The following is a 27,834-nucleotide window of genomic DNA, read 5'->3' as shown; positions in this document are numbered from 1 at the left end:
GGGGTGGACAGCTGCGCGGGGCCCTCTAGGCGCGGGGCCCCATTCAGGGGAATCCGCCAAATCGGCCTAAAGCCAGCCCTGCCTACAGGTCTGTCTTCCCTGCAGAGTTAAAATGGGTTCTCACTCAGGTGTTGCCCCTACATGCAAATTTCTGCTTTTCATAGAATTTTATTTTAAGCTTTAACAGGCTTAATTTAAGTAATTATGGACTCAGAGTGAACTAAGTTTTGACTGGGGCTGATGGAAATCTGCCTGGGGAGAATTCAAAGAGAAGGGAATTTGGCTGGGGGAACGCAGGGGGGAGGGTTAGAGGACTTGAGGTTGACAGCTGTGTGGTTAGATGTTCGGCTGTGTGCGTGCAGGGTCGGCTCCAGGCACCAGCCGAACAAGCTGGTGCTTGGGGCGGCAGATTGAACGAGGCAGCATTCTGCCCAATCCTAGGGCGGCATGGCCGCTTTTTTTTTTTTTTTTTTTTTGTTCCGCTCTGGCCGCCCTGTAGGGGGTGGCGGCACGGAGGACGGGAGCTCCCTGCAGCAAGCCCGGCAGAGCAGTCCTCGTCCTTCCCTCCCCGCTGACCGGAGTGGAGCCCTCCCGGCAGGCGGCAGGCAGCGCGCGGCGCGGCGGGAGGAGCCGCGTGGCAGCGCCCCGCTGTAGCCCTGGTCGCCCCCCTTCTCTCTCTCTCCCGCCCGCTCCCTCCCCCCCCCCCCCCCACTAGCCGGTCCCCCTGCACCTGCGCTCCGGCGCACAGATCACTGGGGGTTTTTTTTGCTTTGCCGTTCTGGCCGCCCCGTTTTTTGTTTTTTGTTTTGCTTGGGGCGGCCAAAAAGCCAGAGCCGGCCCTGTGTGTGTGTTTTGTGTTCTTCCTGTGTGCTGCCCCTGCTCTGTGCAGACAGCCGGCAGAGCAGACTTTGAGCAAACTGCCCAATGACCACAAGATCTGTCAAGGTATGAAGGCACCAGGCCAGGTTTATTGTCAACAAAGCATGGTACTAGTATCCCACAGACTCTACTGGATCTCTAATACATGTACGCCCATAACAATGGATCAGCTCAGTGAACGGCAGGACATTCCATTCCTCCCTAGGCTAGACAAAGACAGTTCCTCTGAGATAACTTGTTTGTATTGGGGTATAAAAATGTATGTACTGCACCTTTGATACAGTTAGTTACTGCCCCCTGATGTGGCTAGTTATTACCCATCACCTTGTACATGTTGGTTTGATTAAAACATCTCTATTACATACTGTTATCCTGACCTTATCTTTTAGGAGAGGTCAGTGTGTTCCTGTTATCCTTGGGAAATGTTTTTGTACCATCCTTGATATTGGGATATTTTGGTACCACTTGATATTGAGCAGGGGCAGCAGGATTGTATAATTTTTGGTGGTGCCCAGAACAGGTCCAAGTCCGTCCCCCCTCTCCCCCCAAACACACACACCTGCCTAAGGCTCTGGGAGGGAGTTTGGGTGCTGGGTGCAGGCTCGGGGCTGGGGCTGGGGCTGGGGCTGGAGTGCAGGAGGGGGTGTGGGCTCTGGAAGGGAGTTTGGGGAGCAGGCTCTGGGAAGGAGTTTGGATGCAGGAGGGGTTCAGGTTCTGGGAGGGAGTTTGAGTGCAGGAGGGGGTGAGGGGTACAGGCTCTGGGAAGGAGTTTGGATGCAGGAGGGGTTCAGGTTCTGGGAGGGAGTTTGAGTGCAGGAGGGGGTGAGGGGTACAGGCTCTGGGAAGGAGTTTGGATGCAGGAGGGGTTCAGGTTCTGGGAGGGAGTTTGAGTGCAGGAGGGGGTGAGCGGTGCTGGCTCTGGGAGGGAGTTTGGGTGCAGGAGGGGTGAGAGGTTGAACTCTGGGAGGGAGTTTGGGTGAGGGGTGCAGGCTCTGGGCTGGGGTAGGGGGTTGGGGTGTGGGAGGGGGTGAGGGGTGCAGCGCTTACCTTGGGTGACTCCCGAAAGCGACCCACACACCCCTCTGGCAGCAGCTCCTAGGTGGGAGGACTCGGGGTCTCCATGCGCTGCTGCCTGCAGGCACCGCCTCCGCAGCTCCCTTTGGCAGCAGTGTCAATGGCAGAGTTGGCACTTGGGGCGGGGGCAGCGTGCAGAGACACCCCTCCCCCCCCAGGGGCCACAGGGAAGTGCTGGCCGCTTCCAGGGGCAGCAGGCGGGGCCAGGGGAGAGACCCGGTCCCGAACATTGGTGGAGCTGGGCCCCCATGCTCTGAATATTCCTGGAGCACGGGCACCACGGGCCCATACAATGCGCCACCCATAATACTGGGATGTGTTTGCATGAGTACTCTGTGCCTAGCACTTCTTAGGAATGAGTATTTTTGCAATATTAGCCCTGTTTTTGCCAGATTTTGTGAGCAGGTCCTGCCTTTTGCTCACAGCTTGTTTTTGCTTTATATTAGTAAAGCTTTGACTACTACTTTAGCCAGCCTCAGGCCTTATACCAGGCCTCTGATGCAAGGGCTTATGTCTTAGGCTCTCTTCCTACTACAAGCTGGTTGGGAATTTTGCAACATAATGGTTTTTTCCATCAGCAAATGCCCATTTGTCAAAACCAAAACTTTTCATGGGAATGAGACAGTTTCAATAAACTTTCCTGGGGTCCATGGTGGAATTACTGATCAAACCCAGAGAGAGGGGGAGACCTGCCCCGGAATAGCCTGGTGGGTAGGGCACTTACGTAGGATGTGGGAGACCAGTCAAGTCCCTGGTCTGCCTGATTCAGAATTAGGCCTCCCACATCCCAGGTGAGCGCCCCGTGCAGCAGGCTATTGGCTGGTCTGGACTGGAGGCATCTCTCTGGCTTGTCACAGCAAACTACAACGTCTCATGTTCACCCTGGTGCAGAACAGGAAAGCGTTCCTAGTCACACAAAGTTCTGAGAGACCGGACAGCTGTTTCCTGTCCAACTCCAATGAGGCTAGACTGAGAGCAGGGGCTCGGGCGAGAGAGCAGGGGGTGCTCTGGTGGGGCACGTCAGTTCGTGTTAAAGGGCAGTCCGGCCAAGATGTGTGTGTGTAAGAGGGCTTGGGTGTTCTGGTAACTCTGTGTGTGTGTGTGTAAATAAAAGCGCTCAGATGTTCTGATGCCGTATGTGCCCGTGTGCATGTAGAAGGGCAGCGAGGGCTCACAGGGGAGGGGTAAAGAGGTGGGAGAATCTTGGAGCTAATATCCAGGTAAAGCCCCCACTTCCCACCAATTCCCCTTTGCTCTAAGGCTTCAGGGTCCCAGTTCGCCTCCTTCCCTCTGCAGCAGGATGCACTGCCAGTCCCGGCTCCTCTGGAGTGTCTTTCCCACAGGTCCCCTCCTGCCCTGGACTCACAACTCCTTCCCCTTGGGTGAGGAAGCTCGGGGCTAGGCTGTGATTCAAACAGGCTTCCCCAGACACTGGTTGCTGGGTTCTAGCCCTGGTCTGCAGAGCTGCTCTCGGTCCTTGGACTCGCACCTTCCCCTTGGTTCCTGGCCTCCCTGTTAAGACTGGGCTGATTCAGCCAGGCTTCCCCAGTCCCCCTTCCGGCTCCCATCCCAGGGAACCCCTGTCCCGTAATTCCCCTGCTGAGGCCATGTCTGCCCTCTCTCCGGGGAGTCACCTAGCAGCTGTGTGTTATCAGGTTAAGCATGTAGGCTCCCTGAATAAAGCCTGGCCCTATTCCCCAGCTAGTCTGCTTCTCCCTTAAAGGAGTCATGGCACAGAACAGGGGATGGCTGCTCCAGCCCATTACCCCTTATAGGGGACAGACCCGTTACAGCATACTACCTCCAACAAGCTGACGTACCATCGCGTGGGAACCCTGATCAAAGCCCTTTCACACCACTGTAGAGCTCTCCTACACATCACAGCTCTCCCCATGTGAAAACCCATACGTCTAAGACCAAATGAAAACGGCTCCTCTCCGACAGCAGCACTCATGGATAGTGTCAGCAGGACGGAAAGACACATTAGGGCTGATGCATCCTCCCCATCACACTTGGCTAGGACCTACATGCTGTGAGCATCATCAAGGCTTTTGCCCTCCTCCTGGCCATAGCAGAGTTCTGCACACACTGCGCTCCCCCCTAAGATACACGCTTCATGGACAGTTGCTTAATCCAAGCAATTAGGCTGGTTATTAAAAACAGAATGGAAAGTTGTGGCGTTTCTTTTCCTCTTCACCCTGTCTGCTGCTCAGCTAGGTGGGTTGCCCAAGGGCCAGCAGAATAAATTCCCAGGACACCCTGAGCCCCTCGTGTCCATCTCCTGAAAGCAGTCATGATTTGCAACCACCTCTTCCAGCCAGCTCGACAGGGACAAAGCGAGTGCAGTGCCCTTTTCTCCCAACAGCTGGGTGGGGCTTGGGAAAGGCATTAAGATAATGACTGCATGGGGAAAATGTCAAGCCATGGTCTCCATCCCCTGAATCTCATCTGCTGGCTAGTCAGGGGACGGGACTTTCCATTGTCTCTTATAGCACTTCCTGGCTTCTAGTACAGAGGAGGGGTAACCCGCTCGTTGAGTTTGCAGCGTTCCCCTCAAGTGGCTAGTTCACATAGAGGCTAATAGCCTACTACTGCCGACAGCAGAGACTTGCTTTTGGGAGCTGCAGGTTGTAGCCTGGCTGATGGCCTATGGTGAGGGTCATTACTGATACACTCTATGCCCCTTTATTCCTGGCAGGGCAGAGAAGACTCTCTCCGTACCTCACCCCTGGGCAAAGAAGGGCTTTCTTCAGCCTGATGCAGGGGAAGAGATGATGATGTTAAACCACTGCCTGGCTGCTGGGCCTTCCCTCTTCCAGAACCAGCTCCTCGCTGCACCACAGACTTCGCAAAGTGCTGCACTGTGGAGGAGGAAGAGACCAATTAGCAGCCATAGGAGAAGTCTGCCATAGCACCTGCTCTAGTTAAGCAGGCCACTCATGGAGGTACGGCTGCATTGATGGAAACCAGAGTCCCAACCTTAGGATGCCCAGGGGGTTGCCTTAAACGTGCACTAAGGGCAGCTGATTTGAAGGGAGCCAAAGTGGGACTGCAGTTGGGGAGAGGAGGGCAGGAGCTTGCTTATTTTTACTGAAGCAGCACCCCTCCAGTCCCTCCTGCCTGTGACCACGAAGTAGCACACCAGCCTTATGGGTGGAAGGGCCTATGGAGGGCACCAAGCTAAGAAACGTCTCTACTCCCAGGCCAGCAGGAGCCAGGCAGGTGTCTCTCTGCAGGACACAACAGGAAACTGAGCAGCAACAGTAGGTTCCCACCCTGTGCTGGCTCAGCTGGCTGAGTGGAACAAAGTCACGGGGCTGGGGTGTGTCACCGCACAGATGTAGCTGTAAGACCGCTGCTAACACTCCAGGGCTCAGAGACACAGGTGAGGCCACATCTATAGGGAAGTTAAACTGGTGTGACCAAAAGCAGTTTAATAATGCCAGTTAAGCAGTGCAAGCCCCTGTGTGGACACACACTGAATTTGATTTAGTGTAAGTCGATTTCTTACTGAATTAAGCTCAATCAACAGAAGCCAGGTTTGCCCTGGTTTCACAACGCTGAGCCAGAACAAAGCGTGTGAAATTTGTTATGAGGGCAACAACCCTTCCACTAACCAACATTCAGAGAAACATCCCTGGCTCAAGGGCTATTTAGTGCCCCATTAATATGGAGCTGCCCCATTCTGCCTGGCTTAGCACTGTTGGTGGGCCTGGTGAAAAGAGAAGCCAGGAAAGGACAGCAACAGATGGCTGCTTCCAGCACTGAATGAGGACTGACAAGATGTAGCCAAACTTCTTTATTTAAGTAACCACATTTACCGAGAATAATTTAAAAGCAAACACAGGATCCTGGGTCCTCATCCCCTGTAGGCTGGGGCTTCTCAAGAAGAAGGCTGCTGGTAGCAAAAGCGGGAAAAAAAGCATAAATTCTTCATTCCTTGCTTCAGCATTGCGGGTACAGACTGACCAGATCAGACAACTGCCCTGGCTAACTAAATTCAAAATGTGACTGGTGACCAATAGCTCCAGCAACATTCTGTTGCTGTAAAGTTTATGCTTTGAAATTGAAGAGCACAACATACTTAACGCAAAAATCATTTGGCTAGTGAGCCCTTCGGCTTGTGACCTGAGCATCCAGCTTGGCTTCTCTCTCAGCTGAAGGACAGGTTTTTAAATCAGAGCAGCCTGGGAAGGACCTATCTCCCAAAGAGGCGTTGGAAAGTGTACTGTCTTAGCATTCCCAACTCAAAGAGGGAGCCATGGGAAGGGGTAGGAGGTGTCTGGGCTGGGGGGGTGGGGAAGGGAAGCAAAGGAGGGGCAGTTCAGCATGCCACCCCCTCACTCCTCCACTGACACCAAGTATAGCAGTATATTCAATCCTCCCAACTGCTGCTGCAATGAACAGGGCTGGTCACACAGTTTTAAGAGAGGATTCATCTAGTCCCACAGGTTCGGCAGTTTTGGATGCAAAGCCCAGCTCAGAGACATTCACTTCTCTTCAAGAAAAGATGCTGTTTGCAAACAAAACACCTTTCTCCAATTGATGGGAGTAGCACAAGTCAATCTGCTCTTGCTGTATAGCTTTATACATCCGTTAGTGCTAAGGAGAGCAGAGCGTACAGACGTCAGAGAGAAGAATATGTGGATACAGAATGTAACCTTTGACAGAAGATACGCTGTGGTGTATTGCTTGACATGGCAAGAAACAGCCCACAGAGAACATCAGGCTGAAAGTAGGGGAGGGAACAAGATTTGCCAGGAGCAAAGTTCAAATACTGAATTCTTACCAACATAGCCAAGCAGAGGACCAGCCACCACCTCCCTCCCACCCTCTAGACCAAGAGAGTGGCTGGGTTATAGATAATGCCAAATCCCACCACAAAAAAAACCCAGGGACGGCATTTCCTGTGTACCAGCAGCTGCTTTCTTCAGTAGATACAGTACGGAGGCAATCGTCAGCAGACCACAAACCTATTAGCAGCAGGAGGCCTCTGGTCAGTGAGCACCTCTTTGCAGAGAAGGTTCCTATTAAGGAAGCAGAGGCAAGATGAACAATCCAGCATCACAAAGGATTCCCCCCAGCTGAGCCTGCAGTGAGCTCCGCTGGAGGCACAGACAATGCTCACTGCCAGAGCCCACAATGGGAGTCAAGAAAACCATTGGAAAAGGTCACCAAGAGGATGTGTTATCTCCTCAGCCAGCCCATTAAGACACAGCAGCATTGCAACCAACGACAGTTTGCCCCCCACCCCCACCACCAGCTTCTGCTGCTAACACCCTGCAGGCTTGTTTGTGGAATCTCTCCCAAGGTCAGTCAGTTCATTCTTTCCACCTTTGGAAAGAGCTCTTAGACCTGATTCAACATGTGCTAAAGTCAGACTCCGACAGGTCCTGGACTAGACCCCAATGGGCTCAGTACATCTGCAGGAAGAAGTAGACTGCTACAGAATTGTTCCTTTGCAAAATTAAGCATAATAAGTGTAACACAACAGGGCACCGCATCTGGGAACCACAACAGATCCCTTGGCTTTAAACATTACACGAGACAAACGTGTAACAAGAACTGGGAAACTTCCAATGCTTTCTCGTCATCAAGAACCTTCATCAGAAACACCTGAACTGCAATGACTGCTCCCATTCATGTCAGTAAACTGATCTTCTTAGGCCCTCTGTGAAGCTATTCCTGGCTCCTATGACAATCACTGACTATCTGTAAACCAGAAAAAACGCCTTTAAAAGTCAACCTCTACCTCTCTTTTTACAGCCTCGTCCAACTGAAGTGACAACACAATTCATTCTTGGACAATTCTCATGTCAAACTCTGCTTAAGACATCACTGAGTCAGAGGCGCATGCAGATCCCACATGGGGACGGTTCTGTTCTTCAAACCTCTTACTAATGTGCTGAACTGAGTGAGCCCATTCGTGCACGTTTGCAGGAGGAGGGCCTAACTGAAAGACCGGGAGACAAAAAACAGGAGAAACACGCACCTGAATGGGGTTTTAATACATATTCGTTGTGTGAGTCTGCTAAATTCAGCTGTAACTCTAGACCCCCGCCCCAGTTAAAGATCAAGGGTGAACTCCTGGCCAATGAAGTCAATGGCAAAGCTCCCACTGTCTTCAAAGGAGCCAGGATTTCACCAGGAGATTAGGGGCACCATCACATAAGATAAGCAGCCAAACCTCTATATGAGAGACACCATCTAGCTAGTCAGGTTCACTTCCGACTGCTCTGGTTTCTGTTCCCTCCGTATGGGTGCTGCACTCCTGATGCTAAAGGCACAGGTGGCTCCAGAGCACAACCTGAGCACCAGCAAGCTGCTGTCCTGTCTCAAGAAAAAACGGAGCCGAAAGTGGGGCATGTCTGCGTGGAGAGAGGTGAATCCAACACTCAGGCTGGAGCCCCGGGAAGGAGAAGTGGGTTATATTCAGACCCAGGCATACAGGCCTCCCAGTAGTTTAACCTAGACCAACCATTTTTGTTACAAATACTGTTTTGTGCATTTATGAAGATCACATTATAAAACTGTACACCACTCCTGAGAAGTCATGTACAAGAATGCATAAGCTTCCTTAGCACTGTGTGTTCTGCAGAAGCAAATCAGCACCAAAGACTGGACTGGAGCCAAACAGAACAGCAGCCCCCATTTACATAATGGTCAATCACCTTTACTATCTGGGTCAGATTTTCCAAGAGTTCAGCACCAACTTAGGCACCCACACAGAAGTGGCCAGATCTTGAGAAGTGCTCAGCACTCTCCAGCCCCTACTATGCACGTCTGACAATCTGGGCACTTCCATATAGGTGCTTACATGGGTGCTGAGCACATCTGGCAATCTGGCTGTGTATCCCTTTTGAAAGGGAGGTGGGAAGGGGGGAGTAGGGGGAGGCTGGCCAACCCCTGTGAAAGCAGCTTTAGTTCATTCCATAGCAGGCAGGGATTTCCTGGTAGCAGGCGCAATTGGACATTTTAGCTGTGGCAGCACAAAGATCAAACTCACTGTGCCCGATTCACAAAGGACAGGAATGGGAGAAGAAATCAGACGCCATGAGCAGGGAGGTTAGTAACGACCATGGGCACCAGGGCCGAGATGCCAAGGTAAAGCAGGAGTGGCTGCACAGTCCAATCTTGAAATAATTTCTGCTAGCCAAACATAACCCTCCCATCTGTTTGGAGGCTGCCTGGGACAACCAGAGGCTCCTTACCCCAACTGAAACCCCACTCTAAACCCTCTGCAGCTCAAGCACTAGAGGCAGCCTCCCAGAAGGGGAGCATGGGATAGAAACAGGAAGGGCTGCAGTTGGCGGAAATCACAGTGGCAAATATGTTCATAGGTTGATTAAAACCCAGCCCAGTGCAAGTAACAGTGCATTTACTGCCGGCGCATGCCTGAAGTTCTTTCCATAGCAAGATTACATTTTGGGCCCCACCCCTTCCCATCAGTACTTCCGTATCAGATGCCAAATGCCTTTATCATTAGTTTCCCCTTTGCTAGTTTCTGCCTCCCTCCTCCCCCCCTGCTTTCAGGCAATCCTGGCCAGCCATTTCTCCAAGTCCTCGATGTCAGCACTGCCTTCCTCTGCCTTGCTGCCTCTGGCGCTGCACTCCACCAGCTCCACCTTCATGGGCAGCTGTGAGAAGTCAAACTCCTTGCCCTTCTTCCCCAGCTGAGCAGTCCCGCTGGAGGTTGAGCCATCCAAGGTGCTGGGGGCAGCTGAGCGAGTCACTCGTAAGGTGTTGCTGTTTTGCAGGAGAGAAAGTAGAAAACTTTATAAACTGGGGAGAGACCCAGCCTTTCGCATGCAATGGGGCTACCAGTGGAACAGTAAACAACCAGCTCTGACAAACCTTCCTCACCCATTGCTGCAGCTTGGGGAACGGTGCATTTAGTACTGAGCTACAAGCTAGTTCCATGAACAAGAAAATCCCCACGTGTGCACGGGTTTAACAAGAAGTTGAAAGGAGCAAGTAGGCAGGGAGAGTGCGTGCCTAGCATCCAGCTATTCTGCCCACCTGTTAGGATGCTCATGCCACAGAACAGTCTCTTCAGGGCACTGGAGGTATACAGGGGTGTGAAAATGGGACATGGAGCTTTTAAGCTGATGCTGCTGGTTAACCTCCAGCTTAGGCTGGCAGGGACCAAAAGTTCCCATTTAATGGCTGCTCAGTGAGTGCAATGAACTGTTGGGCTCTAGCTAGTTCCTAGCTGGTCTGAAGAGGCCTGAGGAATGGCCTGCCCATTGATTGGCAGAGGGGATCCCTCCAAAGCAGCATGGAGATTTCATGGAGAAGCATTGTTGGGGAGCTTGCCACACCCGCGGTGTGGACTGATTCCCTTCGCACGACTATCACATTGCATGAACATTATGGTTCCTTTTAAAACTAGTGACAAAGTTGGGGAAAGTGATCTCTCAGGAAGCACATACTAGTGAACACTAGGCCAGTCACACACCAGCTGCCCCCCATCAGGGATTCTGGGTGAAACTTGTACAGTTTCAATTTGCAGAGTCCCCAGTTCCTGAAGTTACCTCCCTCTCCCATGAAAATCTCCCCTTCAGCAGAGTATGTCTTGTGGCACCCCTCCCAGTCTGTGTGTATAGAGTGTTATTCTGATGTGGGAGTCCTTCCCCTGCAGGCGAGAAGGCCTGGCCCCTTGTTATAATTATCAAATTCAAAATTTATCGCAACCTTTGTTTGAAAGGGTGTGATTCAAAGGGAGCTGAACTTAAACTTTCCCCCCATAAATTGGGATTCTCCTACAGCAGATGGGAAGTGAACAAGAAAAAGCCTGATGTGATTTCACAGACAGCCCTGGGCAAAGCATCGGGGTTAGACGGGGGTTAATAATTTATGTGCCCGCAGACTTCAGCTCCGACGGCATCAGCAAGGTTCATACTATTTTCCTTCCCCCTCACACTACAAGCAGCTGGAGAAAATTAAGGTTTTTAAGTGTTTTTGAACAAAGGAATTGCACTTAGCTCCCCCAGTCCTGCCTGGCACAAGAATTCAGCAGCCTCAGCAAAAGCACTGACACCTGCTGACACCAGTGTGCTCCGGGTCCTCAGGCAACCCTGCCTTTAGAAGGCAGCGATAGCAGGGTAGGTCGTTTAGATCCAGCCTCCGTTCCGACTCCATAAACTGGCAACACTTTCTAAAGCATCTCCTCCTGGAAGGCCATGATTTCCTCACTAGTCTTGCTGCATGCTTCAGTGCACCTCCCCATCCTTCTGCCAGGAGAAGCGATATAGCCCCGTGTAACACAAATCTCGTTATCCAGCAATGCAATTAGCCTGCCAAGAGCTGAGCCTGATACTAACTAAGAAGATTACCAAGGGATAATTAGGGGAGTGGAATTACCCCTGGCCTTATTCAGATGTGGATTAGCAGAGTCAGCCATTCAGAGGTCTGATCATTCCTCAGTAAAAATATGCTAATCTAATGAAATAAGGAACCTAGTGAGTTCTGCAGATGGTGCTGGATTTAATTCCGGCGCTAAAAAAAAATTAAATCCGAACTCATATGAAAAGCTAGAGAGAGGGGAAGGATGGACCGAGAGAGAAATGCAAAGACAACACAAGAGTAGGGCAGCAAAGGCAGTGCACCTGGCCACAACAGAGCAGAGCACCACTACCACACAGTTTGACATGCTTGATATCCAGGACTCTGAAAAATTACTGCAGTAACACTGTTTAAAAAAAAAAAAAAGAATGAGCTAAGGGCTGGAGGGGGTTGTTCCTGGCTCTGCCACAGTCTGCATGGGTGGCCTTGGGCTAGTCACTCAACCACCCCATGCCTCAGTTCCCCACCTGTAACACGGAGAGGACAATCTTTCTTTCCTCTGACCTTGTGTGCCTGCATTGCCTACTTAGACTGTAATCTCTGGAGCAGGGACTGTCTCTTGCTGGGTGTGGGTACAGCACCTGGCACAACAGGGCTTTACCTCATTGGGGATGCTAGATGCTGTGGTTTAAAGCAAAAAAAGAGGGAACTTGGAGCAGCCAGTCAAGATTTCGTGAGGCACTGTGGCCTGCTCCCTGAGGTATACCTGCCCGTGGTGCACTGGGATCCTCACCTGCAGATGCTTCTGAAGCAGAAGAAAACTCAGACCAACAACGGAGTCGATTAATTCTAAACTGGACAGTTGCCACATTACTCTTTCATCGATGGAAACCAAATGTGTCAGTAGAGAACATTACTTAGCACCTACACCACACTTGTCACCTACAGAGCACAAGGTGTTCTACATTCTGCAGAGGAAAACTGACATAGAAAGGGTAAGTGACTTGCCCAAGACCATATAGTACGGGTCAGTGGCAGAGCTGAGAAGAAAACCCTCTGTCGTTCAACTCCTGGCCCTAGACTCTGTCCGCGGGAAGATGCTTCTGCTCACTTCCTAAGGGAGGTGAGACTTCAGAAATCAGGTAAGATTCCCTCCCAACAATCTGCACTGCCGGGGAAATTAATGAAAAGCAATGAAGGTGCTGAACGCCATCTGGGAAGAGTCAGGGCCTGGTGCAGAAATGTGCGGGCACGAGGAGTCTTGGCTAATACAGGGACAAACTGAACGTTTATGGATAGAATATCCCATCGTAGAGCTCAAAGTAGAGGGGAAAGCTGACCTAGCATACAACAAACCACACAGAATTACACATTACAAAAGCAGCTAGACCAGCATGCCGGGGAGAAAACTTTTTACCCTTTGGCTGTAGGACTGGCTCTCTAGTGGAAGAGCAGCTCCCTCACCTGGAGAATCAGGAAGTTGGGTCAGGGCAGTCAGCCCAAAAAATCTATTGGTGTATTTAACAGGTGACTGAGGAGGATCGGCTCTGAGGGTGGCAGGGATCAATGCAGACAGCCAGCCCCTACTCTATTGAGGAGGCACCAAGATCAGAGCTCCTGGCAGGGAAGGAAGGGTAAAAGGAGGGAGCTCCCCTCCCCCTTCCCTTCGGACCCCTGCTAATTGTGCGGCTGTCTGCTCTAGGACACACACACACACACACACACACACACACACACACACACACACACGCAATGTGACAGATTTCTGTCGCCCTGTTTCTCCCCCTTAATCACAGTCCCCCATCTCTCTGCACTGCCCTGGAGTGGGGGGGAACCCTCCTTGTCAGCCTTTGATTTCGTTTATCCCCCTTCTCCTTCCTCTGCCACGCTGGGGGGCCTGAAGTTAACAGAGAGGGGGGCAGGTGAGAGGGAAGCGCTCCAAGAAAGCCAACACCGTATGCTTCAGTTGCCTCTGAAAGGCCAAAGAGGAGAGCAGAGCTGAGCCTGGGGAAGTCTAGACTGTTAGGCCCAACCCGGGCTCTGATGCAAACAGTAACTCAGGCCTCTGGGCATCTAGAAAAGCCGGCGGGATGGGACTGTCGAGTCATTTCATTCCATTATTGTTACAAATCCTCAGCCCTTCTTATGCCTGAACTACTTGCCCAAGTCCTCTCTCTCAGCCAAGCCTAGCAGCTTTTGTTATTTGAACGCACCGACGCAGCAGAGACCTCGCTTTATGGACAACACAGCGGATGCGTTGCTGGTCAGGCTTGGCTGGAAAAGAGCCTGACATGCCGAGAAGAGCCAGTGTAGTGTTTTGAGGAGTCTGTATAGCAGCAGGCAAACACCACGGGAATAGCAAGGCCCTGTTCAATGCTGGCACACTAGCCAGTGAGTTCTATGCAGAAACCCAGTCTCAGGACATAAATAACTTGCAAACACCTAACATCAGAACTGTAGAAAATGACCCTGCTACCTCTTTCCCCTCTGAGCTCCATAGTGCGGATTTAATTCTGTTTATGAAAGGGAGGGGCATACATTCAGGTTGGAACAGGCCCCATTTAAACACCACCACTGCCATCTACTGGACAAAGTGCAGAAGTGAATATAAAAACCAAGAACTTTGGTGGGGCAATGTCCCACCTTGAAGAGATTTATATGTGAAGTTTGAAATGTTACTCTCCCTGCCCTCCCCCTCACTAGGGACTCTCGGGGATATGCGAGTACTGCAAGCTCTTCCTCTGAATTCTCCATCCCCAACCATTGTTAAACCAAGACTGGATGTTTTTCTAAACGATCGGCTCTAGGAACTGTTTTGAGGCAGTTCTCTGGCCTGGGTCAGATTAGATGATCACAATGGTCCCTTCTGGCCTTGGATTCTATAAAATCACCATGAGTGGAAACTGTTGCAGGGAGGGACGCAAACTGGTGAACAATCTTAAAACACTGTTCCTGCATACTTCTTCATGCCCTTGGGTCATAGTGTGCATTTTACAAGTGATTTAATGGGCTGACCAGAGCAGACTCAGTCTGGTTACAATTATGGGGAGCAAGACTGACTGTATCAAATAGGTTCTGATTTTCAGTTCTGCTAGAAATCAGGTGCCACACTGACTGTCCCAGGAAGGGCTGATGATTCCATGATTGATTAAAAAATAGAAAGTGGAAGGGCAGAGGAGAGGGACTCTCTCTCTACTTGTCTGCTATGGTCACATTCAGATTAAAGTGATGACGATTTAAACACTTAAAGGGCAGAACTGGATAATACAACCAATAGCAGCAGCATCACCTTCCTTGTAAGTGAACTCTGCAGCATGCTGTGAACACGTAACCCACTGGAACACAGGAGAGCTGTCACTGCTCCTGCCATGTAGTTACGGTCCAACACTCCCTCCCCTGTAGATTAGGAGCCTGTGCACACGGCCACTTTTTGCAGCAGTGTTTTCCCTCAGGAAATCCCCACCTGCCAGGGCTGCTGCGATTTTACTAGCTCATGTGTTGGCTCCTTTCTTCACTGTGAAATGGCCACACACATGCACAAAAGGAGACTTTTGCTTGACATGAGAGGACATCAGTAAGGGTAAAATAGAGAGAGGGGCACTGAGATGTGTAAGAAAATCCACCCCACACTTACAGTTCTTTCTCCAGCTGCTGCTGAATAAGCTTGGCCGATTTTGCCATCGTGATATCTAGAAAAAAAGTGGTTTAAAAAAATTACACTTGGAACATCATCATTTTCTTTCCAAGACATGGAAAAGCAGGCTCCGTGTGGGAATGAACGCTCAGTGACAAGACCCCATCGCTATAATACTATCACCTGGTATTTTAACCAGGGGCCCCATGCGAATTAAGGCTGGCTGGAGTTAAGGTCAACAGCAAGACCCCCTACTTTCTGTGGCAGCCCAGTGTGGCAAACTGTGAATTCTGCAGCTGCCTCAGGTAGAATACAAAATGGAAGTGTTTGTTTGAATTACATATGGAAGTGAACACCACAGCCAGGACAGATTCCCTTGTGTTATTTAGATATTAAATTACAGTGACTTCACGTTGCCTGAGCTTTCAGTGTGCTGCAGGCGTCTGTCTGTTGGAGACAGAATTTTGCAGGATAACTAATGCTGACATTCAAATTGCTTCTCGGTTTCAGAGGCAACACTGCATAATGCACAGAGGCAGCTGACACTGCTCTCGGGGCTACTGTTTTATGCTGTTTGCAGATTCAGGAAGACAACTCTGCAGGGATTTGCACTCCATTCACCTTTGGAAAATTATCTTCCCTACCTCAATGGCTCGCTGATAAGCTGCCTCTCCCCGGGTAACTCCCATGCAGTTGGGATCATCAAAGCACTAGAGCCCCTAGCATAACCTGGAGAAGCAGGGCTGGTGATCGCGTTCTTGCCTAGAGCTCTTTGACTCTGGAATTAGTTTCCTACCCTACTTTGGTGGGGCCCAAACTTGGAAAAAACTCAATAGAACACAGCAGGTTTTTCTATGTGGTCCTGTCAAAGGGCATGCCTGCTCTTTAGCACTCCTGCTGAAGCCTGCCTCCGTTTCCCCTTCACTCAAGGCTCCTTAAAACATCCACACAAGCCAGATATTCAAAACATTCCAATTTATTAAGTCCTGCACAAAGGTCTTTCAATACAGAACTCAAACTTACACAGCCTTTGCCCCAGTCCAAAGCTGGGCCCAGCCTCTCCTCCCTGGAGGATCAGGAAGTTGGGGCAGGGCAGTCAGCCCAAAAAAATCTATTGATGTATTTAACAGGTGACTGAGGAGGATCGGCTCTGAGGATGGCAGGGATCAATGCAGACAGCCAGCCCCATCTCTATTGAGGAGGCACCAAGATCAGAGCTCCTGGCAGGGAAGGAAGGGTAAAAGGAGGGAGCTCCCCTCCCCCTTCCCTTCGGACCCCTGCTAATTGTGCAGCTGTCTGCTCTAGGACACACACACACCCACAAACGAAAGCAATGTGACAGATTTCTGTTGCCCTATTTCTCCCCCTTAATCAGTCCCCCATCTCTCTGCACTGCCCTGGAGTGGGGGGGAACCCTCCTTGTCAGCCTTTGATTTCGTTTATCCCCCTTCTCCTTCCTCTGCCACGCTGGGGGGCCTGAAGTTAACAGAGAGGGGGGCAAGTGAGAGGGAAGCGCTCCAAGAAAGCCAACACCGTATGCTTCAGTTGCCTCTGAAAGGCCAAAGAGGAGAGCAGAGTTGGGCCTGGGGAAGTCTAGACTGTTAGGCCCAACCCGGGCTCTGATGCAAACAGTAACTCAGGCCTCTGGGCATCTAGAAAAGCCGGCGGGATGGGACTGTCGAGTCATTTCATTCCATTATTGTTACAAATCCTCAGCCCTTCTTATGCCTGAACTACTTGCCCAAGTCCTCTCTCTCTCTCAGCCAAGCCTAGCAGCTTTTGTTATTTGAACCCACCGACGCAGCAGAGACCTCGCTTTACGGACAACACAGCGGATGCGTTGCTGGTCAGGCTTGGCTGGAAAAGAGCCTGACATGCCGAGAAGAGCCAGTGTAGTGTTTTGAGGAGTCTGTATAGCAGTAGGCAAACACCACGGGAATAGCAAGGCCCTGTTCAATGCTGGCACACTAGCCAGTGAGTTCTATGCAGAAACCCAGTCTCAGGACATAAATAACTTGCAAACACCTAACATCGGAACTGCAGAAAATGACCCTGCTGCCTCTTTCCCCTCTGAGCTCCATAGTGCAGTGCTCCACCCCTGTTCTGAACCCTCCCGCCATGGTAATAGGTAACCGTTATGCTCTTCTTGATACAGGAAAGAAGGAATCACCCTCTACAGTAAAGGAGGAGAAGCCTCGTATCCCTAAGGCTGGGAGGTCTGCTGCCACCACTGCGAATTGGAAACGTAGGGTAGTGGTGGTCGGAGACTCTTTGCTGAGGGGGACGGAGGCGCCCATCTGTCGCCCTGACATTTCATCTCGGGAGGTATGCTGCCTGCCGGGAGCCCGTATCCGAAATGTTACGGAGGCATTGTCGAGGATTATCCAGCCCTCTACTACCCCATGCTACTCATACATGTGGGCACAAATGATACTGCGCGGTGTGACACTGAGCGGATCAAGAGTGACTACAGGGCTCTGGGAGTACGGGTGAAGGAGTTTGGAGCGCAGGTGGTATTCTCTTCGATTCTTCCTGTCAAAGGTAGGGGCCCGGGCAGAGACAGATGCATCGTGGAGGTGAATGCCTGGCTGCGAAGATGGTGTCGCCAGGAGGGCTTTGGCTTCCTAGACCACGGGATGCTATTCGAGGAAGGACTGCTAGGCAGAGATGGCGTTCACCTTTCAAGGAGGGGAAAGACCCTATTTGGACACAGACTGGCTAACCTAGTGAGGAGGGCTTTAAACTAGGTTCGACAGGGACAGGTGAGCAAAGCCCACAGGTAAGTGGGGAACATGGAGACCTGGGAGATGGGTCAGAAACGAGAGGGAGTGTGGGCTATATTGGCAGAGAGAAAGGAGGGTCAGGACAAAACTGGGAGGCAAGATCAAACCAGTACCTTAGATGCCTATATACAAATGCGAGAAGTATGGGTAATAAGCAGGAAGAACTGGAAGTGCTAATAAATAAATACAAGTATGACATTGTTGGCATCACCGAAACTTGGTGGGATAATACACATGATTGGAATGTTGGTGTGGATGGGTACAGCTTGCTCAGGAAGGATAGACAGGGGAAAAAGGGAGGAGGTGTTGCCTTATATATTAAAAATGTACACACTTGGACTGAGGTAGAGATGGACATAGGAGACGGAAGTGTTGAGAGTCTCTGGGTTAGGCTAAAAGGGGTAAAAAACAAGGGTGATGTCATGCTAGGAATCTACTACAGGCCACCTAACCAGGTGGAAGAGGTGGATGAGGCTTTTTTTAAACAACTAACAAAATCTTCCAAAGCCCAAGATTTGGTGGTGATGGAGGACTTCAACTATCCGGATATATGTTGGGAAAATAACACAGCGGGGCACAGACTATCCAACAAATTCTTGGACTACATTGCAGACAACTTTTTATTTCAGAAGGCTGAAAAAGCTACTAGGGGGAAAGCTGTTCTAGACTTGATTTTAACAAATAGGGAGGAACTCGTTGAGAATTTGAAAGTAGAAGGCAGCTTGGGTGAAAGTGATCATGAAATCATAGAGTTTGCAATTCTAAGGAAGGGTAGAAGGGAGAACAGCAAAATAGAGAAAATGGATTTCAGGAAGGCAGATTTTGGTAAGCTCAGAGAGCTGATAGGTAAGGTCCCATGGGAATCAAGACTGAGGGGAAAAACAACTGAGGAGAGTTGTCAGTTTTTCAAAGGGACACTATTAAGGGCCCAAAAGCAAGCTATTCCGCTGGTTAGGAAAGATAGAAAATGTGGCAAAAGACCACCTTGGCTTAACCACGAGATCTTGCATGATCTAAAAAATAAAAAGGAGTCATATAAAAAAGGGAAACTAGGACAGATTACAAAGGATGAATATAGGCAAACAACACAGGAACGCAGGGGCAAGATTAGAAAGGCAAAGGCACAACATGAGCTCAAACTAGCTACAGGAATAAAGGGAAACAAGATGACTTTTTATCAATACATTAGAAGCAAGAGGAAGACCAAAGACAGGGTAGGCCCACTGCTTAGTGAAGAGGGAGAAACAGTAACAGGAAACTTGGAAATGGCAGAGATGCTTAATGACTTCTTTGTTTCGGTCTTCACCGAGAAGTCTGAAGGAATGCCTAACCTAGTGAATGCTAATGGGAAGGGGGTAGGTTTAGCAGATAAAATAAAAAAAGAACAAGTTAAAAATCACTTAGAAAAGTTAGATGCCTGCAAGTCCCCAGGGCCTGATGAAATGCATCCTAGAATACTCAAGGAGCTAATAGAGGAGGTATCTGAGCCTCTAGCTATTATCTTTGGAAAATCATGGGAGACGGGAGAGATTCCAGAAGACTGGAAAAGGGCAAATATAGTGCCCATCTATAAAAAGGGAAATAAAAACAACCCAGGAAACTACAGACCAATTAGTTTAACTTCTGTGCCAGGGAAGATAATGGAGCAAGTAATTAAGGAAATCATCTGCAAACACTTGGAAGGTGGTAAGGTGATAGGGAACAGCCAGCATGGATTTGTAAAGAACAAATCATGTCAAACCAATCTGATAGCTTTCTTTGATAGGATAACGAGTCTTGTGGATAAGGGAGAAGCTGTGGATGTGGTATACCTAGACTTTAGTAAGGCATTTGATACGGTCTCGCATGATATTCTTATCGATAAACTAGGCAAATACAATTTAGTTGGGGCTACTATAAGGTGGGTGCATAACTGGCTGGATAACTGTACTCAGAGAGTTGTTATTAATGGTTCCCAATCCTGCTGGAAAGGCATAACGAGTGGGGTTCCGCAGGGGTCTGTTTTGGGACCGGCTCTGTTCAATATCTTCATTAACGACTTAGATATTGGCATAGAAAGTACGCTTATTAAGTTTGCGGATGATACCAAACTGGGAGGGATTGCAACTGCTTTGGAGGACAGGGTCATAATTCAAAATGATCTGGACAAATTGGAGAAATGGTCTGAGTTAAACAGGATGAAGTTTAACAAAGACAAATGCAAAGTGCTCCACTTAGGAAGAAAAAATCAGTTTTACACATACAGAATGGGAAGAGACTGTCTAGGAAGGAGTACGGCAGAAAGGGATCTAGGGGTTATAGTGGACCACAAGCTAAATATGAGTCAGTGTGATGCTGTTGCAAAAAAAGCAAACATGATTCTGGGATGTATTAACAGGTGTGTTGTGAGCAAGACACGAGAAGTCATTCTTCCGCTCTACTCTGCTCTGGTTAGGCCTCAGCTGGAGTAGTGTGTCCAGTTCTGGGCACCGCATTTCAAGAAAGATGTGGAGAAATTGGAAAGGGTCCAGAGAAGAGCAACAAGAATGATTAAAGGTCTTGAGAACATGACCTATGAAGGAAGGCTGAAAGAATTGGGTTTGTTTAGTTTGGAAAAGAGAAGACTGAGAGGGGACATGATAGCAGTTTTCAGGTATCTAAAAGGGTGTCATAAGGAGGAGGGAGAAAACTTGTTCACCTTAGCCTCTAAGGATAGAACAAGAAGCAATGGGCTTAAACTGCAGCAAGGGAGGTCTAGGTTGGACATTAGGAAAAAGTTCCTAACTGTTAGGGTGGTTAAACACTGGAATAAATTGCCTAGGGAGGTTGTGGAATCTCCATCTCTGGAGATATTTAAGAGTAGGTTAGATAAATGTCTATCAGGGATGGTCTAGACAGTATTTGGTCCTGCCATGTGGGCAGGGGACTGGACTCAATGACCTCTCGAGGTCCCTTCCAGTCCTAGAATCTATAAGGTCTTCTTCCTGCTCTCCCAGCACCTCTTGACTGGAGTTTGGCCTCTTTCACAAGCCTTCTGTTCTAACTCAGGAGCCTTCTTTCTCCCTGCACTGTCTGCAGGAACCTGTCAACCCATCTCCCCCTTTATAAGGCCTAGGTGCCTTCTCTTAGCCCAACTGGGCAGCAGGGGTCGTGGACGAAGTCCCACTTAAAGAGCAAGTCACTCTGTGACAGGTCCCCCCCTTTTTGCCCACCCAACACCCATGTCAGGCAAGAAAAGAGGTACCAGAACACCGCAAACTCTGAGCTAACCCAGAAAGACTTGGTCTATTGAACATCCAGCCCCCAGGCCCTTGGGGCTGTAGTTTGCCAATCAATGAACAGTACCTTGCTTGTTGCAGGCTATCAGCAGTGGCAGAGCGTTTTTCAGCACAGTGCAGTCAGTCAGGACCTGGTACAGGAACTCTGCCACATCCTTCACCTCCCGCTGGAACACTACGCTGTCCACGACAAACACGATCGCTCTGTGCAAAAGGGAGTGAACACAACATAGCCATGTGGCTGGCAGGCTCAGACTGCCACGCAGCCCACACCCCAAGTCCTCATTCCCAGAAGGGTTTTCCCCAAGTGGATTGTCACATGATCACTCAGCACGCTTTTATTTTGGAGTCGTTCAGAGCACTCCTGACAGAGGAAGGGGTCAGCACAGGCCAAGCCTTCCCACACACCTCTGCCAATTCACTTGAGCCCTGTCCAGAGTTGGGTGATCAACGGACTTTTCTGTTCACTGGCAATGCCAGAAAAGTCAGAAAAAAAATCATTTCAGCTGGAACAAAGCCTCTCAGCTGGCTCAGTTCACATCTGTGAAGTTCAAAACATAAAATGAAAGAAAATTGCAAACCGGAACAAAACCAAAATAGTTCGTTTTGTTCAAATCACATCATTTCGTTTAGATCCTCCCTCCCCCCAACTGAAACAATGTGGCACATTGGACCCAGACTGTCCCCACACTCCAGGGGCTGCTGAGTCTGCAATTTTTGCCAGAAAGTTTCCATTAAAAAGTTGCACCCAGCTCTAGTCCTGACCTGCACCACCGTCACTGTGACGGGTTTGGTCACAGAGACCCCTTTGGAACTGTTACCTGATGTGCTGAAACTACCTCTGAGCCTGTTTTCCCTGCCAGCTTGGGACTCCAGAATCCTGCCTTGTTGAGCCAGACATGCTAGTCTGTTGCAACACAGACCCAGGTCTGGTCCACGCCCTCAAAGTTGCATACTCTGACCAAAAACTGCTCAGCAAGTTACCTATCTTCAGCACCCAGACACCCAGTTCCCAATGGGATCCAAACCCCAAATAAATCCGCTTTACTCTGTATAAAGCTTATACAGGGTAAACTCAAATTGTCCGCGCTCTATAACACTGATAGAGAGATATGCACAGCTGTTTGCTCCCCCAGGTATTAATCACTTACTCTGGGTTAATTAATAAACAAAAATGATTTTATTAAGTATAAAAGTAGGATTTAAGTGGTTTCAAGTAATAATAGACAGAACAAAGTCAGTCACCAAGCAAACTAAAACAAAACACACAGGTCTAAGGCTAATACATTAAGAAACTGATTTAAGATAAAATCTTACCCTCAGAGATGTTCTAATAAGCTTCTTTTACAGACTAGACTCCTTCCTAGTCTGAGCCCAATCCTTTCCCCTGGTACAGTTCTTGTTAGTTCCAGCTCTGGTGGTAACTAGGGAATTTCTCATGACTGGCAGCCCCCTTTGTTCTGTTCCACCCCCTTTTATAACTTTGGCACAAGGCGGGAATCCTTTGTCTCTCTCTGGGTTCCCACCCCTCCTTCTAAATGGAAAAGCACGGGGTTTAAGATAGATTCCAGTATCAGGTGACATGGTCACATGTCCTGTGAGACCCCAAGACTCCATTCTTCCCAGCCTGACTCACAGGAACACAGGAAGGCTTACAAGTAAGCACAGCCATTTACAACCAATTGTCCTAGTTAATTGGAGCCATCAAGATTCCAAACCACCATTAATGGCCCACAGTTTGCATAGGTACAATAGGACCCCAGAGTTATACTTCATATTTCTAGCTTTAGATAAAAGAATGATACATTCATACAAATAGGATGAACACACTCAGTAGATTAAGCTTTGTAATGATACCTTACAATAGCCCTTTGGCATAAAGCATATTCCAGTTACATTATATTTACACTCATAAGCATATTTCCATAAACATATGGAGAGCAACATCACACTCACTTCCATGAGGCCCCACACAGGATGCACCTAAATCTGGACCGGGGGCACCCTTCTTGAGCTGTGCTGGGCGCTCTCCTGGGAAAGTCCTCAAGCCAGAGATGGAGAGAGGCACCAAGGTAAGTTCACCTCCCATTACTCTCCAGAACAGTCTCCTGTAATACTTCCTGACCGTCCAATCCAGCCCACTTCTAAGCAGAAGTGGCCTACTGTGCTAGCAGGTACGAGAATAACGTTATCAAATGTGTTTTCACTCTTGACCATGCCACAGTTGAACCCAGAAGCAGGTGACAGGCTGGTGCATCAACTGACTGCCCCATCTTCCCCCTTGGGCTGGAGCCAGGCCCATACAGCTGGGCAGACTGAGTGCAGTCCTGTTACCACCCACAGAAGGTTGCTGCAGACAGAGCGTGACGGGGCCTCTCTGCCCCACCAGGGCAATGATGGGGTTCAGGAGAGCCTGTGGATCCACTGGACCTCACCCTGCTTCACCTGCAGCCAACGTCAGGTGGGGAGAGGGGAATTAAAATGGGGAAACCTCAGGGTGGATTTGATTTAAATCACTAGTGAGGAAGACTCGATTAAATCATTGTTTTCTACATAAAAGTGCATTCTTGTTGGTTGTTATAACCTTAATACATATTCTTCACAACTCAGAGATAGATGTAGATTTCATTTTTAGAAGGTACACACTATAGATTTTAAAACAGTGATTTATTTTGAAAACTTTTCAGATTAGTTTTACAGCTGTATCAGAAAATGAATGATTGTTTGGTTATTTCATTTACCAAAGGTAATTGAAGCAGATATTAATGAAGTCATTGGGAGGTGAACCATCTCCAATTCAACAGGTTAATCATTAATATTTGGAGGATTTTCTTGCCATGCTGTATTAGGAGTAGAACATCACCATATAGACATTTAAATTGTTTTATTTAACTAAAACAACAACGTTAAGTATTCTGGATATTTTTCTTCAACAGCAAACATATAATATTTTAACAAAACAAGCATATGTCCCTCGCTTCTCAAATTTATCTCCAGACTTCTTCTCCTTGTCCAGATCTATTCCGCCCCCAACAATCTTCTATTCACTGAACTTTTTGAAACTTTGCACTTTTAGAGAGAAGTAAGGGATTGACTGTGTACAAAAATTTACCAGAGGGACAATAGAGTTGAGGGCTGTTATTTCTCACCTCTATATATTATTTATTTATTTAAAAACATTTTTGCTGTTAACAAGCATGTTACCTAGAAGACACAAATCCAGTTTGAGAACTGCAAAACTAAGCATCTATGATAGTATCTTCTAGACTGAGCACTGAGTCCCATTGGGTGGATAGAAAGATTATTTAGGTTAATCTATACAGAAGCCCCTGGAACCCCATAAGATTGGGTCCCTAATCCATGAACTATTGGAACTCATTTACAAAACTTTTCTTAAACATTAAATGAATATATTGTCTCATCCTATAGAATTAGAATTTATAATCCCTATTCCACAATGAGATATCTTTGATCTACAATGCATCTTAATTAAAACTATCTCTAGATAGGTTTTTTCCTCAAAAAGCATTTTATCAAAAAAATCCGATTTAAATTAAAAAAAAAAAAATCCAATTTTCTAACTTCTTTTTTTTTTTTTAAACCATTGATTTTTATCCACCCTGGGAAACCTGGCCCAGCTCGGGGCTCTGCTATTTCCTGGACGAGGTATGCCTGACTCCAGCCAAAAGCATAAGGCAGCTTGCTGCCTGGATGAGCCATGTGGTGGGTGGGACTGACAAGGGGACTAGCCACCCGAGACAAGCCCAGAGCAGATGGGCGGAATGCTCCCAACACACCCATTCTGAAGTCTGACGTTTTCCTTTTCGTTCTGGACACTGACGCCCCCAAAGGGGGTAGAACTTGAACATGCCATAGCTGGAGGGCTAAAGCACCATGACCCCTGCGAGGACCTGCAGTGTGGCAAGCTGTGCCCAGAGAGGCCACAAGGGGGCGCCACTCAGACAACCTAGTTACAGTGAGCAACCATCTAATTTGCATTTCTGTACATGCAAGTTAGCTCTTAGCCTTGCTGAACTGTGGGGCTCTGTGGCTAAAGGTTATCGTGAGTGCTAACATCACCATGTCCCCTCCACTGAATAAGAAGGGTCAAAGGAGAAAACAACTTCCTTTTTGGACTTGTGACCTTCCTGAGTCATTAGGATCCTGAATTCTCAGTATCTTTCTCCGTCAGAATCTACATGGGTGGTGTCAGAAGTTAAAATTGCAACAAATGATCTATGAGTTTCCCAGCCTCACAGTCCCAGCAAAAGCTTGTATTTCTAAATAAGCATTATCCCACTCTTGACAACAATCTCAGACTGGGACAAGTAAAACACATCCCACCCAGCAAGAAGCCATTAGCTGTTAACTCGGTATCTTGTCTTTGACAGCAGGTTTCCCAGAGGAGTGACAGAAAGAAATGCTCCCTTACTAGGACAGTCTCTGTACTATGCATAATGGAAAGCACAAGCCCATCATAGAAGAGGAGGTAGGAGGCCTGGACACTTTAATGAAAATTTAACCAAAGTTACAAACAAGCAAGCAATTATACTAGTTCTGTGGCTGACATGAACAGCAATCAATGTACCTTCATTAAGGGCTTCTCCTAGCTACTGCTGGGGATTAGGGCTCGAGAGGAAGTGGGCCTGCAGGCTGGATGTGGGACACCAGAGAGAATGAGATTTCTTTCTTGGCAGCATTGTTTAGGATTACAATTACCACCACATCTCATGTCTGAGCAAGCCTGGATTTAACACCAGGGAGCCAAGAGGGTAAGAATACATTTTGACAGGCTGAGGTGACGGACTAGTAGAATTCCTTTTCTGAACGGCTGCAACAGACAATACTGTTAGAATATAGATATTCAGGCCTGCTTGTAAAGACCTATACTTTAAGAACTTAGGTGTATTTTTATCACTTTGTTTTTATACTCCTGTAACTAGCTAAGAATCAAAATCACAGTCCTCCTGTGTATGGGCCTTCTCTCACTAGGATAGTCTGAGGCCTTGTTCTTAGGCTAAGGCCTTTGGCTAAGCAGCAGAGGCAGCCATAAAAGCTATGAAGCATATGGTCACATCCTCACATCCCAAACCAGTCACATTGAACTAAGGTGGTATTGGGCTATTAGGAAGACGATCCTGTCCTGATAGTGCCTGTCATAAACATACAGCTAAGGGTAGCATAAAATCCCTCCTTACCCTGTAAAGGGTTAATCCCTCCTTTAGCTGTAAAGGGTTAAGAAGTTCAAATGACCTGGTTGGCACCTGACCAAAAGGACCAATAAGGGGAGAAGATACTTTCAAATCTGTGGGGGAAGGTTTTTGTTTTGTGTTCTCTCCAGGTCAGCGAGGAACCAGGGCAGGGAAAATACATCTCCCTAAGCCATATCTGAACTAAGCATCTAATATTACAGAAATAGGAAGTAATAGCAAGGAAATGCGTTAGGTTATCTTTTGTTTTAGTTTGTGAATTTTCCCTGTGCTAAGAGGGAGGTTTATCCCTGTTTTTGTAACTTTAAAGTTTTGCCTAGAGGGGAAATCCTCTGTGTTTTGAATCTGATTACCCTGTAAATTACCTTCCATCCTGATTTTACAGAGGTGCTTCTTTTATTTTTTCTTTATAATAAAGTTCTGTTTTTTAAGAATCTGATTGGGGTTTTAGTGTCCTAAAAACCCAAGGGTCTGGTCTGTGCTCACCTTGGTTACTCTCAAGCCTCCCCAGGAAAGGGGAGGAGCTTGGGGGGGATATTTTGGGGAAACAGGGACTCCAAGTGGTCCTTTTCCTGAATCTTTGTTTTTAAGGAAGTAAAAACTAATAAGAGCTGTGTGATCATGGGGGACTTTAACTTCCCGGACATAGATTGGGGAACAAATGCTAGTAACAATAATAGGGCTCAGATGTTCCTAGACGTGCTAGCAGATGAATTCCTTCAGCAAGTAGTAGCTGAACCGACGAGGGGGGATGCCATTTTAGAGTAGTGAGGACCTAGTTGAGGAAATGGTAGTAGGGGACAACCTTGGCTCGAGTGACCATGAGCTAATTCGGTTTAAACTAAATGGAAGGATTAACAGAAATAAAACTGTGACTAAGGTTTACGATTTCAAAAAGGCCAACTTTAATAAATTAAGGCAACTACTTAGGGAAATGGATTGGGCTAACATACTTAGAGAGCTAAAGGCAGATGGGGCCTGGGATTATTTCAAGCTGAAGTTGCACGAGCTGTCCGAGGCCTGTATCCCAAGAAAGGGGAAACGGTTAGTAGGCAGGAGAATTAGACCTAGCTGGATGAGCGGGCGTCTCAAAGGGGCGATTAAGAAAAAACAGAAAGCGTACAAAGAATGGAAAAGGGGGCAGATCGGCAAGGAAACCTACCTTATTGAGGTCAGAGCATGTAGGGATGCGGTGAGAAAGGCCAAAAGCCGTGTAGAGTTGGACCTCGCGAGGGGAATTAAATCCAATAGTAAGAGGTTTTATAGCCATATAAATAGGAAGAAAACAAAGAAAGAGGAAGTGGGACTGCTGAAGCATGTAAATGGAGTGGAGATTAAGGATAATCTAGGCATGGCACAATATCTAAATGAATATTTTGCGTCGGTGTTTAATAAGGCTAATGAAGGGCTTAGGAATAGAGGGAGCGGGACAGAGGGGAATAAAGGAGGGGCGATTGACATTACAGTATCAGAGGTGGAAGCCAAACTTGACCAGCTAAATGGGACTAAATCGGGCGGACCGGATGATCTCCATCCTAGAATATTGAAGGAGCTGGCGCGAGAAATTGCAAGCCCCTTGGCGATAATTTTTAATAAATCTGTAAACTCGGGGGTGGTACCGATGGACTGGAAAATAGCTAATGTGGTTCCTATTTTTAAGAAGGGGAAAAAAAGTGACCCGGGTAACTACAGACCTGTTAGTTTAACTTCTG

General features: G+C 48.2%; 1 protein-coding gene across 1 annotated transcript in view; it reads right to left on the bottom strand.

The window, feature by feature from the left end:
• Window positions 1–9,315: 9,315 nt before the first annotated feature.
• Window positions 9,316–27,834, bottom strand: part of LOC135884102 (ovotransferrin-like) — a 59,219-nt gene continuing 40,700 nt past the window's right edge. The window contains exons 22-24 of the mRNA XM_065411397.1: window positions 20,980–21,116; window positions 14,873–14,927; window positions 9,316–9,699 (exon numbers count right to left, since the gene is read on the bottom strand). Coding sequence (XP_065267469.1) covers window positions 9,483–9,699; window positions 14,873–14,927; window positions 20,980–21,116 — 409 coding nt within the window. The 3' untranslated portion in view covers window positions 9,316–9,482. The remainder of the gene's footprint in view (window positions 9,700–14,872; window positions 14,928–20,979; window positions 21,117–27,834) is intronic.

The sequence above is a fragment of the Emys orbicularis genome, chromosome 9 (assembly GCF_028017835.1).
Source record: "Emys orbicularis isolate rEmyOrb1 chromosome 9, rEmyOrb1.hap1, whole genome shotgun sequence".
In the NCBI taxonomy this organism is placed as follows: Eukaryota; Metazoa; Chordata; order Testudines; family Emydidae; genus Emys; species Emys orbicularis.
This window is presented reverse-complemented; position numbering and strand designations above follow the sequence as displayed.